We start from the raw sequence: 14,619 nt of genomic DNA on the forward strand, positions 1-14,619 counted from the left end.
TCGTTTTGTCTCTTCGCTCACGAGGACCAGGAGGGATCGATGAAGACCAGCAGCTGGATTCGGAGGGTCCCACGACGTCTGCAGCTGTTGACGGTGTCGGCACTCGGTTTGGAGCCAACAAGCCTTGGCAACTGCAAGTCTCGTGTGGATGGAGGATTGTCGATGGAGCAGACCAGCAAGGTCTGATGGACTTACCCAGTAAGCCAACAGGCAAGCAACCGCGAAGACGCCTTTGCAGGAAAAGTTCACCAACAGCCCACGGTCACTCGGGACGAGGTAGGCCGCTTATCTTCGGTACTAGACCTGCTCGGGACTTGGACAACAAGTGGTCCAAAGCACAACTTCGTTGGACGTAGTTTAGGGCTTGCACTCGAAATCAGTGCACAGTTCCCTGGTATTGCTGTTCCTCGTCACTCGTGGGGTCCAGATGCCACAGCTTCGCTGGGGACTCAAAATGGCCGTCGAGAGGTCAGGAAATCCGCTTCAGGGGACGCAGGGACTTTGGGCTCCGGCGAGAGCGGTAAAGTTTGCAACCGTAGTTCAGTAGTTTTGGTGCCAGCCAAGCAGGGGAGTCACTCCTTGACTCCAAGGGAGATCCTTGGGTCTTCTAGAGATAGTAGAAAGTTGAAGGGCCAGGATTCTTCTTCGTAGAGCGTCGTCCAGGTGTAATCTAAATTGCATTGGCAATGTGTGGTATCTTATAGTGAAAAGATGGCAGGGACTAGCTCTATGACCACTCATCTAGGAGGGTCAGGGTAGTGGGTGGTTACACCCACTTCCCTTTGTCCAGTTTCGTGCCAGAGCAGGGGCAGGTAACCCCTGAACCGGTTTGAGCTGGCATATGCACAGAGGAGCCTACTGCTCCCCCAGTGCAGGACTTCAAAGCACTCTAAGAGTGCACCCACCCAGCTCCAATACTCTAAATCCTGTCTGGGAGGTGGTGACACCTCCCTGTGACAGGAAACCCTTTGTTGAGCTCCCTCCACTGCGAGTTTCGGTCAGCAGCAGGAGGGCAGCCCGGATTGATAGGGTCTACCATAGGGGTGACTGATAGGTTTATGTGTGTGTGTGTATGGTGAGATATAGGAACCTATACCTCAGTGAGGAGTGCTAACACTACCTCACACAGGCTGCAGTAGCAGGCATGTGGTGTCAGATTGTGAGTGCTTCCCAGGGGTGGCATAATACATGCTGCAGCCCCTGGTAGGCATGTGAAGTACCAATGCCCTAGGTACCTAAGGTACCATATACTAGGGGCTCATAAGGCACCACAGTATCCAATCACTAGTGCATCTAATATGCACACCAATCATTTAAGGGAGTAAGAAGATAGGCTGGGGTCCTGGATAGCAGGATCCCAGCCAGACTAGTCAAAAACCATTCAAACACCAGGAAAAAAGTGGGGGCAACCATATAGTCAGATTCCACCTTCCTACAATCATAAGCTATGTTTTTCCTCCATTTAGCTTAAGGCTGGAGCTACTCATCCAATAAGCTGCATTCTCGAGGCAAGGACCTAGGGACAACGAGAGGAAGTTTTGACTCTGAGGGAGGGAGAAGACCAATTCAGTATCGTCTGTATAGGAAATAATTGGAATCCCGAATGGCTGGTTGATTTCAGCCTGTGGTCTCATATATACGTTAGAAAGGGTAGGGCTCAATGAAGAGCCTATTAGGGGTAAAGTATATGACATACATGCTCTGCCAAAAACCAGGAAGACCTATCAGCAAGGAAAGACTATAGCCAGTAGAGTGATACCCGAAATGTCCTGTTTGCGAAAATACCATGGTTTACTGTGTCAAAGGCAGAGCTGAGATCAGGGAGGAAAATGGCAGCCAATCCTCCCCAGTCTGTTACTGTTTGAGTACTTCATAAATACTTTATATGTTGTCTGTAAATTAAGGCTGTCAGCTTTGTGCCATGGCTACCAGTGGGTTGAGCTCAGGCTAATTTAATGAGTTTAGTGGTTCACCCTGACCAGGGTTGTGGCTATTTTTTGAGGCGGGTTCTCACCCCCTTCAACTAACACCGCAATTACGTGCTGGAGGTAGTTGCTTTTCTGTTAATCAGGCTTTTCATTAACCCTGCTATCTTTAATAATAATCTGAACTGAGCTAAATGCCTTTGTACCCCATTTTTTTAGCTAAATTAATACATTGTGTATGGGCTATGTATCAAGTTACGATTTTGAAGTTATGACACATCATTGTGAATTTGGGTGATACTATTATATTACAACACAGTTTTCTAAAATGAAGTATAGTATTAAAAAAACATATGTTAAGGTTCTAATGCTATTGAAATATGACTTGTGATATTGGTGCACTGAGCTACTGTCCAGTATAGCCTTTTAGGAGCTGCTACACTTCAGTTAGAGGAGTTCAATGTACAACGTGGGTAGCTTTAGTTTGCAAGATTCTCCTATGGGTGTCTCCTCTTAGTTAGGTTCTGGAGTACTGGATTTTGACTTTCCTTGGTAATGTTTTTTTACTTATTTACTTACAGGAAAAGCACAGAATTATTACCACAGTATTCAAGTAGTAAGTATTACTCTGAATCTTCATTTAGGTGATTTATAAGTGTTAAAATCAACAGAGGTGTGTCTTTATCTTTAAGAAAACTTCATTTACAGCCTCATGTGTCTTGTTGTCTTTTCAAGTCTATGTTCCCATATATTGAAGCTGTAGCAGGCAAAATGTTTTACTATTTTTTTTTTTAAACTTGCATCTAGAATGTATTTTACAAAATCAATGCACAATGTAATGTACTTGTCTAAAACATATGCTTAGTCCAAAAGTGTTAGTAAGTTTTCTCAAAAAATGAACACGAACCCCATTAAAATAAAAATAGAGCAGCAATCGGCCCCTTTTATTGTGAAATGCCAAAGCCAACATGTGTTTCATGAAATCTTAAATCTCTTCTTCAGGACCACAACTCAGTACATACCGTAACTGACATCAAAAGGCATCACTGCAAACAAATATTATTATTAATACATTAAAATTAGCTTTCCAACATTTATTGTTCTTTTGTATAATGTGTTCTCGAAATCTGTACTCTATAGTATAACCTCGAAAATATCATTCAATATTAAACCTTCTGGTAGTAAAATGATGTTGTTTCAGGTGTTACATCTCCATAGCTAAGGTGATTACCTCAGATGTCTTTCTTAATGTTTTGGCCTGTCAAACAACCTTGGCGTGGGAAGGGACTGCGAAAGGTGCTGGGAACTCCAGTTTCCTCTTTTTAGAATCAGATTGGGCTCCAACAATGAGCAAAAGCGGCAGCCAGAACATTTGCAAGAGGAAAAGGGCTTCTCCTTCCTGTTGTATTTTTGTGGGAGTATCCCTTAGTGAATTGCTGCAGTCATTGTTCGTACAGAAAATGCAGGAGAGACCCCATTTCATTGGTATATAATTTTCTCCTCACAACCTCCTTCGTTCGCTAGATGTGGCAGTGTGCGCTCATTGTGTGACCACGATAATACTTCACCTAAACGCATTGGGTAGTTTTGCTAGCTGAATAAACTGCACTTCATAGCACTATTAATGTGTACGCCTTTCCTGTATACTGTGAAAAGCTGTTGATGGCATCACATCTGCTGCTATAGCAAGCCCTCAGGTTAGTTTTGGAGCAAATTCAGTTGAATCCATATTGAGAGTCATTTCTGTTTGATCAGTATTCATCCTTTTAATTTTTTTTTCCAGCAAATTTCAGCCAAGAAGAAATTGGCGAACCCATTCTGGATACAGTACTTGAAGCTGGAGACTTGCTCTATTTTCCCCGAGGATTTATCCACCAAGGAGACTGTTTTCCTGATGCCCACTCTCTTCACATAACTGTTTCTTCTTACCAGAAGAACTCCTGGGGAGACCTCCTTGAAAAGGTATATTTTCTTTTTATATGTAGATCATCAGTGATGCATTGTCACAGCAATCAATTGTTTGTAGTGTAGCCAATACAAGAGAGTGCGGACAAGAGGACACCTATATAAGACTGCCTGCAGCATTTCTTTGTAACGGGCCCATCAAATGCAAGCATGTCTGCACCCCAGCCGTGCACACAATGCCAGCCATGCTGCACGTATTGCTATTGACTTCAAGTCGCATCTTGGAGAAGGTAAAAGAGGACATCTTGTTTATTCTTGCAAACACTTAGTAAACATCAGTGAGTCATGAGTAGGCTCTGACCCGTTAAGTACTTAAGTGATGCAGGTTCTGGCTTGGGTAAACCACTGATGGGGTCAATGTTGAGGAGTTAATCACCCACCCTCATTTGAACCATGTTGCCCAGCCATCAGTGAAGCAGGGAGCCAGCTTGTCTTGTGCTTTGTGTCCGTTCTTTAGTCAAGCACGGTGTGGAAATATGAGGTGATTTTCATAGATAAATCAATATGCTTTTTTGTTACTGAATGTTGGACTCTGGAGGACTCTGTGCCTGATTTAGCTTTTACAAAAAAACAGAGGCAACAGACACAATTTATACTTTAAAGAAGCACTGGCTCGTGGAATTTTGAACTTCTGTAGATTATTTTCTTTTATAACGGAGTGTATCCAACAAACAGCGCAGCCAACGTGTTTCACCTACAAAGGCTTCCTCAGGGCACAGAAACTTTGATCTACTGAAAGTCACAAGGATCTTCACAGTATAAGGCAATTTAAAGAGACGAAAATGCGACCACAATAGCTCAGACATCAGACCCTCAAAGTAGTCAGTGTAGTCAAATGCATGCAAGGAAAGTGAATTTGTCTTAGTCCAGGGTTCACATCAAGAATATATAGTACTAGCAGATTGTTATCCACTACAAGTATAGTAACGGGTCCGAGACCCATCGAGAAGTTACAAGAAGCACCCCGCTCCAAAGCTGATCACGATCCAATGTGTGCATGCTAGGCACTAAAACGGAGTTATGCTTAGTCCATCATTTTTAGCTGCCGCCTGCCCCGATGGCTACAACATTTTTCATTTACCCCTGCCCATTAGCAGTGGTGTAGGGCTAACTATTATCTTTAATGAAGGTTCGAAAGTTCAGCCTCTACAACCTGTCTCTTGTCCCTTGGCAGAACTTCTGAAGCTTACTATTTGCCTTTCCCACACAGCATCCATTTGCTGTATCTTTTGTTAACCCCCTAGCATGCCTTACCAGCCCTAAGGCACGGTGCACTATATCCCAGGTGTTGGCATATCTGCATGAGCGGATATACAGTATTAGGGTCTATTCCTTAATGTTGTATGCGCCAGGGAAGCCATAGAGAGTACATGGGCTGGGAACTTGACAACTCGAGTTCCACAGCATCATGATGACTTCACTAAACCCAGAAGTGTTTGGTACCAAACAGCTCCATGTAATAAATCCACACTGGTGCCAGTGTGAGATTTACTAAAACATGTACTCAAAGGGCACGTCCAAGGAGCCCCCTGAAAACTTACCAACCCTGGTGTGGTCTCTGACCGGCTGTAGGAAGCCAGCCACCACCAGAAATGTTTCTTGTTCCCGGGGTAGTGAGCCCCTGCTCTCTAGGACCAGAAGCAATGCACATCCTTGGTAGAGGTGTCGTGCATCCTCCCCCAGGATGGGCCAGTGCTCGAAGAGGGAAGCTTCAAAGGCCTGCCACCTTCATAATGCAGCCCCTAGCCTCTGCTTCTAGCAGCAGATGGCAGCCCCTGGTTTACACCCCCACGTTGGGCAGGAAAACTAGCGGGAAAATTAAAAAAGATAGGAGGTGTACCCACCTTGGCCAACCTCACCCCAAAGGTGGGCGGAAGGGAGGTGAAACACACTTTTCAGTGCCCACCATCTTGAGGATGGGGGGGCCCTCTATTCGGGGCTAGGTCTAGGCCCCCTCCCACAGGAGGGTGGCATAATAGAGGGTGTAGTCACCCCAGGTGAGGTGCCCATTGGCCCTATCTTCTACCCCCCCCCCCCTAAAACGCCCCCTAAATTTAGTATTTAGGTGGCTCCCCAGACCTGGACCCGAGATCTGCGATGACCCAAGAAGATAAAAAGACACCCTGCAGCAGAAGGCAGAATACAACTGCCTTGGCCCCAGCCCTATCAGCCTGTCTCCAGTTTCGAGGAAACCTACGACCTGTCTTGCAACACGACCTCCAAAACCCCTGGGAGGACTGTTGCCTTCAATAAAGACTCCAATCTTCCGAGGACAGCGTACCTGTCCATAAGAAACCGACTCCAAAGACTCCAGATCCCGGCGGATCCGCATCGCCAGCCAACTCTGCACCCGACGCCCTGGCCTGATTCTTAGTGGCACAGCTGTGCAGTGAAGTCTCCCCAGTGATCCTGACCTTGTGTCCAGCGTTGACTGACCGCTAATGCCTTTCACGACTACACCTGCGGTATGAATTCAGGAGGCTCCCCTGACCGCAACCGGCAAAAAGAGTCCAACGTCCAAAGGCATCACTGCACCGAAGTCCCTGGTCCTTGCTGAGCTAAACCGACAGTGCCCCTACGGCCCCCTACATCCCAGCTTACATCTGATTTCATTAGTCTTCCTCCTCCAGCGCCACGCCTGCAGCCTCTTTGCCGTCAGGAAAATCCTCCTTGAAAAGCATTTGGCGCCCAACATCAAATTTGCACTGGTGTCGCTGGTGGTGTATGCTTGGTGCTGGTTTGTGGCCCCCCCTGTGCTTGTGCTAACCCCCAAAGCTTGGCCTCGGTAACCGATTTACTTACCTGGAACAAGTGTGGCTCCAGGCACCCCCTGTTTCCATTGGAAAGCCTTGGGTCGAACTCAGATTTTGTCCTCTGCACCCGGCTGCCCCGTGCCGCTAGTGGTGCAGACTTGGTACTTACCTGATCCCTGGCCCATGCTGACTTTTGGCTCCGAAGACTGAAATTGTAAGTTTGATACTCACCCGGTTAACCGCAATATTGTTTTCCCCATAAGATAACATTGGACAGTGTGAAAAGGTTTCGAAGTCTCGTTTTTTTTTAAAAAATTTTTTTTTTTTTTTTTAAGCGAAAAGTATTTTTTATTAAAAACTTACTTACCTTATTATAAAAATCTGGGTCTCAAAAGTACAACCACAGTATAATTTTATAAAATTGGTGTGGATCTCCTTATTGAGTCATGTGTCCTTTATTGATCATTTGTGCAATAAATGTCTTATATTCTTTTGTATTAGGCCTAAGGCTGCTCGCCCACACTACCACTGGGTTTTGCATTGAGCCCTGGACACTTTTGGCGAACCCCTGGACTCTGTGCATGATATTACCACCTAGTGGCAATATCATAAACCGAGCCAGCTTCCTACTCAGATGTATGAGAATGCGCAGCATCTGTACAACTGCTTTAATGAGTAAAGTTCTGAGCTCTGTTATAGTCTGGTAGCCCTGCTTAATAGCTACTGTTGTGTGGTCAGTACAATTGACTTTGACATAGTGTCTAGTTTACATTATGAAGCAGAGATGCCCATATTTGCTAGGTAACCTATGAGTTGTTCATGGATTTGGCAATTTCAGTCACTTCCGGATCACCTCCGGAGCCGATTCCTCAGCAGCTTGGAAAGTGGTAGCTCCCTGTCTGGGAATTCTTCTCCTAAACATCTTTAATAAATCCATCTCAGTGCAACAGTCCCAGAGGAATGAAACACGGCCTTGATTGTGCCACTGTTAAAGAAGGCCAATGCTGAACCTGCCAGCTTAAGCAGTTTCTGACCCATATTGCTGATGCCTTTTCCCGTATACATTTTAAGGACATTCGTAAATAGGTAGATTTCTTGGTTTGTGGAACAGCATAACATCTTCGACCCGGTACAATTAGGCGTTCGCCCTGTGCATGGGACAACAAAAATCTTGTGTTTTTTCTCTTTCTCCATACAACAGTTGGTGGTTCCATTGACCATTTTCAGTTGCCTCGATTATTGTATTTCTCTGTTTCTTGGATCACCAGCAAGATCCCTAAAAAGTCAAATGCAAAAACAACAATTGATGGACAGAATGCAGAACAATGTCATACATTCACCCCAGTACAGAGATCTGGGCTTAAATCCATCGTTTTTTTGCTCACCATGCCATTCCAGTTTGAACCCAGCCATATGCAAATCAGTCTTGATCCTGTGCCTCATGGGAACAGTCCAGCCCGAACTGCCAAGCCAGGTCCTCCCTGGACTGGAAACAAGCATCCTAGGACCGGTTTCGGGGTTTCACCCCTCTTCAGCCAGGATAGCTTGATTCCAGTGGCATGGAGAGCACGGGACTCACGTCTGAGCATACCCGCCCCACTCGGGGTGACAAATGCAAAAATAACAATTGATGGACAGAATGCAGAACAATGTCATGCATTCACCCCAGTCTACAGCATGTTCAAAATATTATTGCTAGAATATTTCTACAATGGCTTTAACATCTGCCTCATCTCCTCTAAAAGCTCTAGGTTGGCTACCTATAGGGGTAAGGATCAACATCACGTTCTTCTGCTGTGTACATAGGCCGTTCTATAGAAAGGGACACTGATATCTTCAGCTGAAGTTTCTACACTGTACCCCTGCTTTTGGTCTCTTCTGATGGTCTTCTAGTCATCGTACCCAAGTATAGGTGGATGAGAAAGGGGGGGGCATGTCATTTTCTACATAGCTGTTCTTCACTGGAATTCGCTTCCTGTTTCCTTGCTCCTAGTGCATAATCTACTTCCAGTCAGTAAAACCCTAAAGACATGGCTTAATGTTCTAGATCTTGCACTTACCTCCGCACCAAGCTACCCTATAGTTCACAGTGTGTGCTATATTTTGTAAAACATAACATTTTGGGAAATTCGAACATCACATCTTCTAAGAAAGTAGTGTTGGGACTGTTTTAAAATGATTATTTTTTTGCAGGATGCTCAGATAAAGCTTGTCAAAAACAATTCTTTGTAATATGTGTAACAAAGATTTAGGATTAAACCTGTTAGGTTTTGAGACCAGACAATTTCAAATCTTGAAACCCAAGTGGATTATGTTTTGCCCATCTGTTTTCTGTAAGCTTTCCATTCATACAATTGCCCAACTAAAGTGGAGTCTATACCCATGCGGGTTCACTAGAGGCCACTCCTGACAAAAGCAGTTAGTACACTCTTGTTATGTTGTAGCATTCCTCTTCATTGAGAACTGAAAAACAGCCTGTGCAAGAAATGGAGTGACACCCAAGATGTTGTTTTCCATGTGTTTCTGACTGTTTGACCTGGCACCATTGGCGTGGATCTCCCTTCCATTTTTTTGCTGTTGCCTCCTATATTTTTGCTATGTTTTTACTGATCTAGAAGCTTTGGGCACTTTGCCACTGCTATTCAGTGCCAAAGTGCAAGTGCTCCCTATTGTAAATTGTTGTAATGGATTAGTAACTCCATGATTGGCTTATTTTATTTAGTTGTCAGACCCTAGTACAGTGCACCATGTGTGCCCAGGGCCTGTAAATCAAATGCTGCTGGTGGGCTTGCAGCACTGGTTGTGCCACCCACAGAAGCAGCTTGTAAAATATGGCCCAGGCCTGCCATTGCAGAGCCTGAGTGCAGTCTGGGACTGCCATGTCGACTTGGCAAGTGCACCCACTTGCCAGTCCCTAAACCTTCCCTTTTCTGCATGTTAGTCACCCCTAAGGTAAGACCAAGGGCAGGGTGCATTGTATATAGAAGGTAGGACATGCCCTGATGTGTGTGGCATGTCCTGATAGTGAACTACAGCCAATTTCGTTTTTCATTATTGCAAGGCTATCTGTTCCCATAGGCCAGAATTGGCGGTTTGATTATAACATCTTATAATCATAACTGACCCAGGGAACAAGTTAGGAAAATAAAGTTTAGTATGCCTGAACTCAGAATGTTAAAATACATCTTTTAGTGTGGGTGATTTTTACATTCTGTGTTTGAAAATACCACTTTTAAAAAGTAGGTATTTTCTTGCCTAACCATCCAGTATACCTCTGCTAGGTTTATGTATTCCATGTCTGGTTTGTGAGTGACAGGGGGGCTGGAGAGGGCGTTAGCTCCAGCAGTCTGATGGGTCAGAGCTAGGCTGAATAGGACCTGCATTGAATAGAGAGTAAGGAGAGGAGATTTCCTTTCACTTGCCTGAGCCTTCATAGAATAGAGAGTAGGGGGAGGAGACTTCATTTCAGCTACCTGGGCCAGGTCTGCTTTCAACAATGCTGTCTCCACCTCCTGCCAGGAAGTTGCACCAGGGAGGACAGAACGGGTTTTGGCTGAGCACAGACACTCTCTGCCTTCAGAGAAAAAAGGATTTTGCAGTATAAATATTGGAGCCCAGACCCCAGAACTTTAGATCACTTCTGGTAATCAAGACAAACCCTTTGCCTAGGAGAGAAACCAAGGAAGCTGAAGGAGGAGACTGCCCCAGTGCTGTTTGCTGTTTGGGGTTGGCCTGCAGTGGTTACTTATTGCCAAGGAAAGGAGAAAAGGAACTTTGTGTGTACTTTTACTATCTTGAGGAAGATCTCCAAGGGCTTGAAGCTGAGCTTACCTCCTGTTCTGAAGTCTCAGGGACACAAAGGCTTCACCACCAGCTCCCCCTGAATTTCGTTGCTGAGAATTCTACCTGCAGTGAGGTGCCTGCTGTTGTTTTGGGCCCTCTGGAGACTGCGTGTCGCTGGGAGCTGGAAGCGCGACGCAACAAGGAAGAAGCGTGTCGCTGCCGCAGCAGTTGCCGTCGCATCACCGAAGAAGCGTGTCGCCGCCGCAGCTGTTCGCCGTCGCATCACCGGAGAAGCGTGCCGCTGCCGCAGAGGTTGCCGTCGCATCACCGGAGAAGCGTGTTGCAAGGCCTGTCGCGGCTCCAAAGTTCATCGATTTCACCGCACGGCCGTCGGGCATGCACGCATCGCATCCACGTTGTCGTATCACATCAAAGATGCCATTTTGTCGCATCGCATTGATTCGCAATCTTGTTGCATCGTAACCGGAACGAAGTAAGAAATTGATGCATCTCCTCCTCTACGGTAAGGAACCGATGCATCACCTCCCCTGCGCTGCAGTAAGGAACCGACGCATCACCTCCCCCGAAGCAAGGAACCAACGCATCACCTTCCCTGCGACCCTTTTGTTTGTATTGCGTGACGCATCCTAGGTACTTTGAAAGTAAAGTGTCGCACTTACCATCTATATTGAACTAAGTTACTTCGACCATTTTAAAGTCATACTCTTGATACTGTAGTGTGGATTTTGGTCTTGTGTTAAGTCTAGTAAAGATTACTTATTTTTATAAACTGGTATGGTGTCCATTTGTAGTGTTTTCTCTGTATTACTGTACATGTTCACAAATGCTTTACACACTGCCTCTGAGATAAGCCTGTCTGCTCGTGCCCAGCTACCAAGGGGGTGAGCAGGGGTTATTTCAGGAGTGTACCCCTCTTTCCCTGACTAGAAGCAAGGGTCCCTATTTGGACAAAGGTGCAAGCCTTTGCCAATTAGAGACCCCCATTTCTAACACTGACCATGCTCAAGGCAACTCTCCTCCCGTCCAAGAAGAGCCACTTTGGTTCCTGTGTATGTTTTTTACTTTAATGTGCTATACTGGTGTATATCAGGCATTGTCATGGTTTTGGTAGGTGATAATATATACGATTGGATTTGTGAAAACTGTTGTTAAGACTAGGTTATGGAATATGAGGTTCATTGCTTTCTTTTTCTTCATGTGACACCAGGATATTTGTACTGCCACAAATCTTTGACAGCTGGCTCTTAATTTCATCATCTCTTTGTAAATTAATCCCCGACTGCTTTATTATAAGGTACAGTGAGTAAGAAGGATGTGTGGCTTGTGTGTCGATGATTCCTTTGTAGACAGATTTCAATTTCGGCATCCCTGCTTCCTTTGTGTTTTCATTGATCAGTAGTGACAAGCCAACAGCTCCCCCGTTCCAGCCGTTGCCTGTGCTAATTTGATCATTGGATTTCCTGGAACCAGTTAGGTGGAATCTTACAGGTCCCGGTGTTCCAGGAGCAGCCTTACACTGAGTTTCCCTAAATCCCTAAAATATGCCATGGGGCTGGTTAGAAAGAGAAACCAAGCTTTGTCATGAACAGAGCATTAAAAGGTTGTTCCCTATTCTATGAGAACTGTGGTCTGCAGTCTCTGGCCAGAGTTATACTCTGATGCCTGAGCCCATGAATGTACATACTGTGAGAAGGGCATGCGGTTAAATTTGAATGTATCAGTCATCCTCCATTTTTCGGTCTCACCTAAAGATAGCTTTTAAGCTTTTTTTTTTGTTGAAGACCTCTTCTGGATAATACCAATACTTCCAATGGCCTTTGTACACTCCCATCGCTCGCTAGTTCTCATTCAGTGGGTTTCTTCCTTTTCTTGGAGCATAGCTTGTTTAGCATTCTTCTTATTGGATGACATGAATTCACTCCCATTCAGGGAAATGCAGTTTCGTTCAGTGTATGTGTTTTGTTGCTTTCTTCCTCGTGTGCTGCACCCCCCACCCCTCCAGTACCCATTCCCACTTGGTGTTCCTCAGAGCTCATCCACCACTTCTCCTAAACCTCCTTGCCCATTTATTTGCTATATAATTTGTATGTTCTCACCTTACCTCAAGCTCCTCTTTTGGTCTCCTGTGTTGGCTTCACCCCCAGTTGCTCCTCTGTTACTTCCCCATCCCTCCTATCGTGATCTTTGCCATATGTTTTTTAAAAACAAATTGGGAGCTCGGCTACTGCAATTTGCTACAGGAATACTCCTTTTATTTACAGCTCTAAGATTGGCTTCCGCTATCTTGGAATTGTAAATCAAAAAAATTGTAAATACTGGGTCCATCATGCTGTACAAGTGTGCGTTCTTGCATGATGATACCTGTGAGTGTGCAAGTCATCACGCTGGGCAGCTATAGCATAATGATTCATGCACATCACTTTTTTTTTTTGTTTTTTTTTTTGCAGGTGCTGAGCAGCATTATCAAAGTGCATTTTTTCTCTTTTTAGCAATGCTCAATAGCATAGGTTAACAAAACAGTGGCAAACCAACAAGGCTGCATTGACAGAAAAAACATAGGACCTTCTTGGCTTTGCCAGTGCTTGGTAATTACACTAGATTCATTTATGCCCCTCCATTTCTCCTTGGAGAAGTCTTGCGCTTCTTGCTGTTGTGTGTGCTACAGAGGAAGGCATTTTTAAGAGGGTTTCTTCGTTCCGTCAGAGAATAATCTAACTTCATATTGATGCTGAATTAGGTGCATTAGATTTTTGTTTTCTTCCGCAACCCTTTTCCAATTTGGTTTTGATTTTATAATCCTGTACTGTGGTCTTCATAGATCTAATATTTTTTCAGCACCTTCAGAACTATTCCCGATTTCCTTATACACAATGATATTACATTTAAGGCAGTCTTTATTTCTTGCTTTCAGAGTGACGCTAGTGTCAAAAGACATGGAACGTTTATAGTTCTGCAACAATTTCAGGTAGTAGTGGCTCTTTCAATTGTAAAATATACGCCTTACATTCAGAAGTACGTCTCCTTTTCAGACTTTTTAGGAAAAAGAAGGTTCTGATTTTCCTTGGGCTGGATTTTGTTTGCACTGCTGTTCATAATGCTGCCTCTCATCCTAGGTCTTTAGGAGTGGTGACCACTGTACCTCCTCCCATCTTTTTGCCTGTCCTTGCACTCTTTGGGAGTCTGAATGCTTTAGTTAGTCCCAGGAGGAAACCAGTTTCTAGAATTATTTTCTCCAATGTGATGTTCGGTGTGGAAAGTAGCCCTTTTTGACATGGTCACCCCCACGTTTTGCCTGGTATTTTATGTCATTTCTACTGGAAGTGCACTGGGTTCCTGCTAATCAGGTTCCCAGGGGCAGGTCTCTATCACAAAATTGTGCAATTGTACCCCAATTGGTAATACCTTTGGCACTTCCTGGAAGTCCTTAGTAGATGGTACCCCTGGGACCTAGGGCAAGAAGGCCAAAGAGGGTCCTTAAGGGCTGCAGCCCGAATTGTGGTGCTCTAAAGGACACCTCACCAAACACAAACAGACTGCCACTGCAGACTGTGTGTCTTGGTGCAGACAAAAGTGAAAACACGACATGGCACACATACCAGGGTGCCATGCCCACAGACACTGCATGGAGTATAGGTAAGTCACCCCTACTGCAGCCTTTACAGCCACTAAGAGTGAAAACACAACATGGCACACACCCTTGTGCCATGTCCCCTAACACTACATGTAGTATTTGTAAGTCACCCCTACAGCAGGCCTTACAGCCCTAGGGCAGGGTGCATTATATTACATGTGAGGACATATCTGCATGACCAGATATGCCCCTGTGCCTGCCAGTTCAATTATTGACAGTGCAAGTGGAACAGGGGAGCCATCTTAGGGTATGTACTGGGCACTGGTCAAATCCAGTTTCCCAGGTACATTATGGCTTCACTGAAACCTATGGTGTTTGGGATGAAACACCTCATATTAATAAACCCACACCGATTCCAGTGATTTATTTATAAATACATGCACTAATAGGGTACCTTAGAGGTACCACCTGAAAACCTACTGACCTCTAGTGTTTTGGCTGATTGGTCCTGCCCATCCTGCCACCACAGACATGTTTCTAGCCCCTGGAGGTGAGATCTCACGCTCTCTGAGGTCAGAAACAGTGCCTGCTGTGGCAGGAA

General features: G+C 45.0%; 1 protein-coding gene across 2 annotated transcripts in view; it reads left to right on the forward strand.

The window, feature by feature from the left end:
* RIOX1 (ribosomal oxygenase 1) overlaps nucleotides 1-14,619 on the forward strand; it is a 216,805-nt gene that overhangs the window by 95,426 nt on the left and 106,760 nt on the right. For both annotated transcript variants that reach the window (XM_085612190.1, XM_085612189.1), the window contains exons 8-9: nucleotides 2,507-2,541; nucleotides 3,709-3,887. In XM_085612190.1, the coding sequence (XP_085468316.1) occupies nucleotides 2,507-2,541; nucleotides 3,709-3,887 (214 nt within the window). The remainder of the gene's footprint in view (nucleotides 1-2,506; nucleotides 2,542-3,708; nucleotides 3,888-14,619) is intronic.

The sequence above is a fragment of the Triturus cristatus genome, chromosome 6 (assembly GCF_964204655.1).
Source record: "Triturus cristatus chromosome 6, aTriCri1.1, whole genome shotgun sequence".
NCBI lineage: Eukaryota > Metazoa > Chordata > Amphibia > Caudata > Salamandridae > Triturus > Triturus cristatus.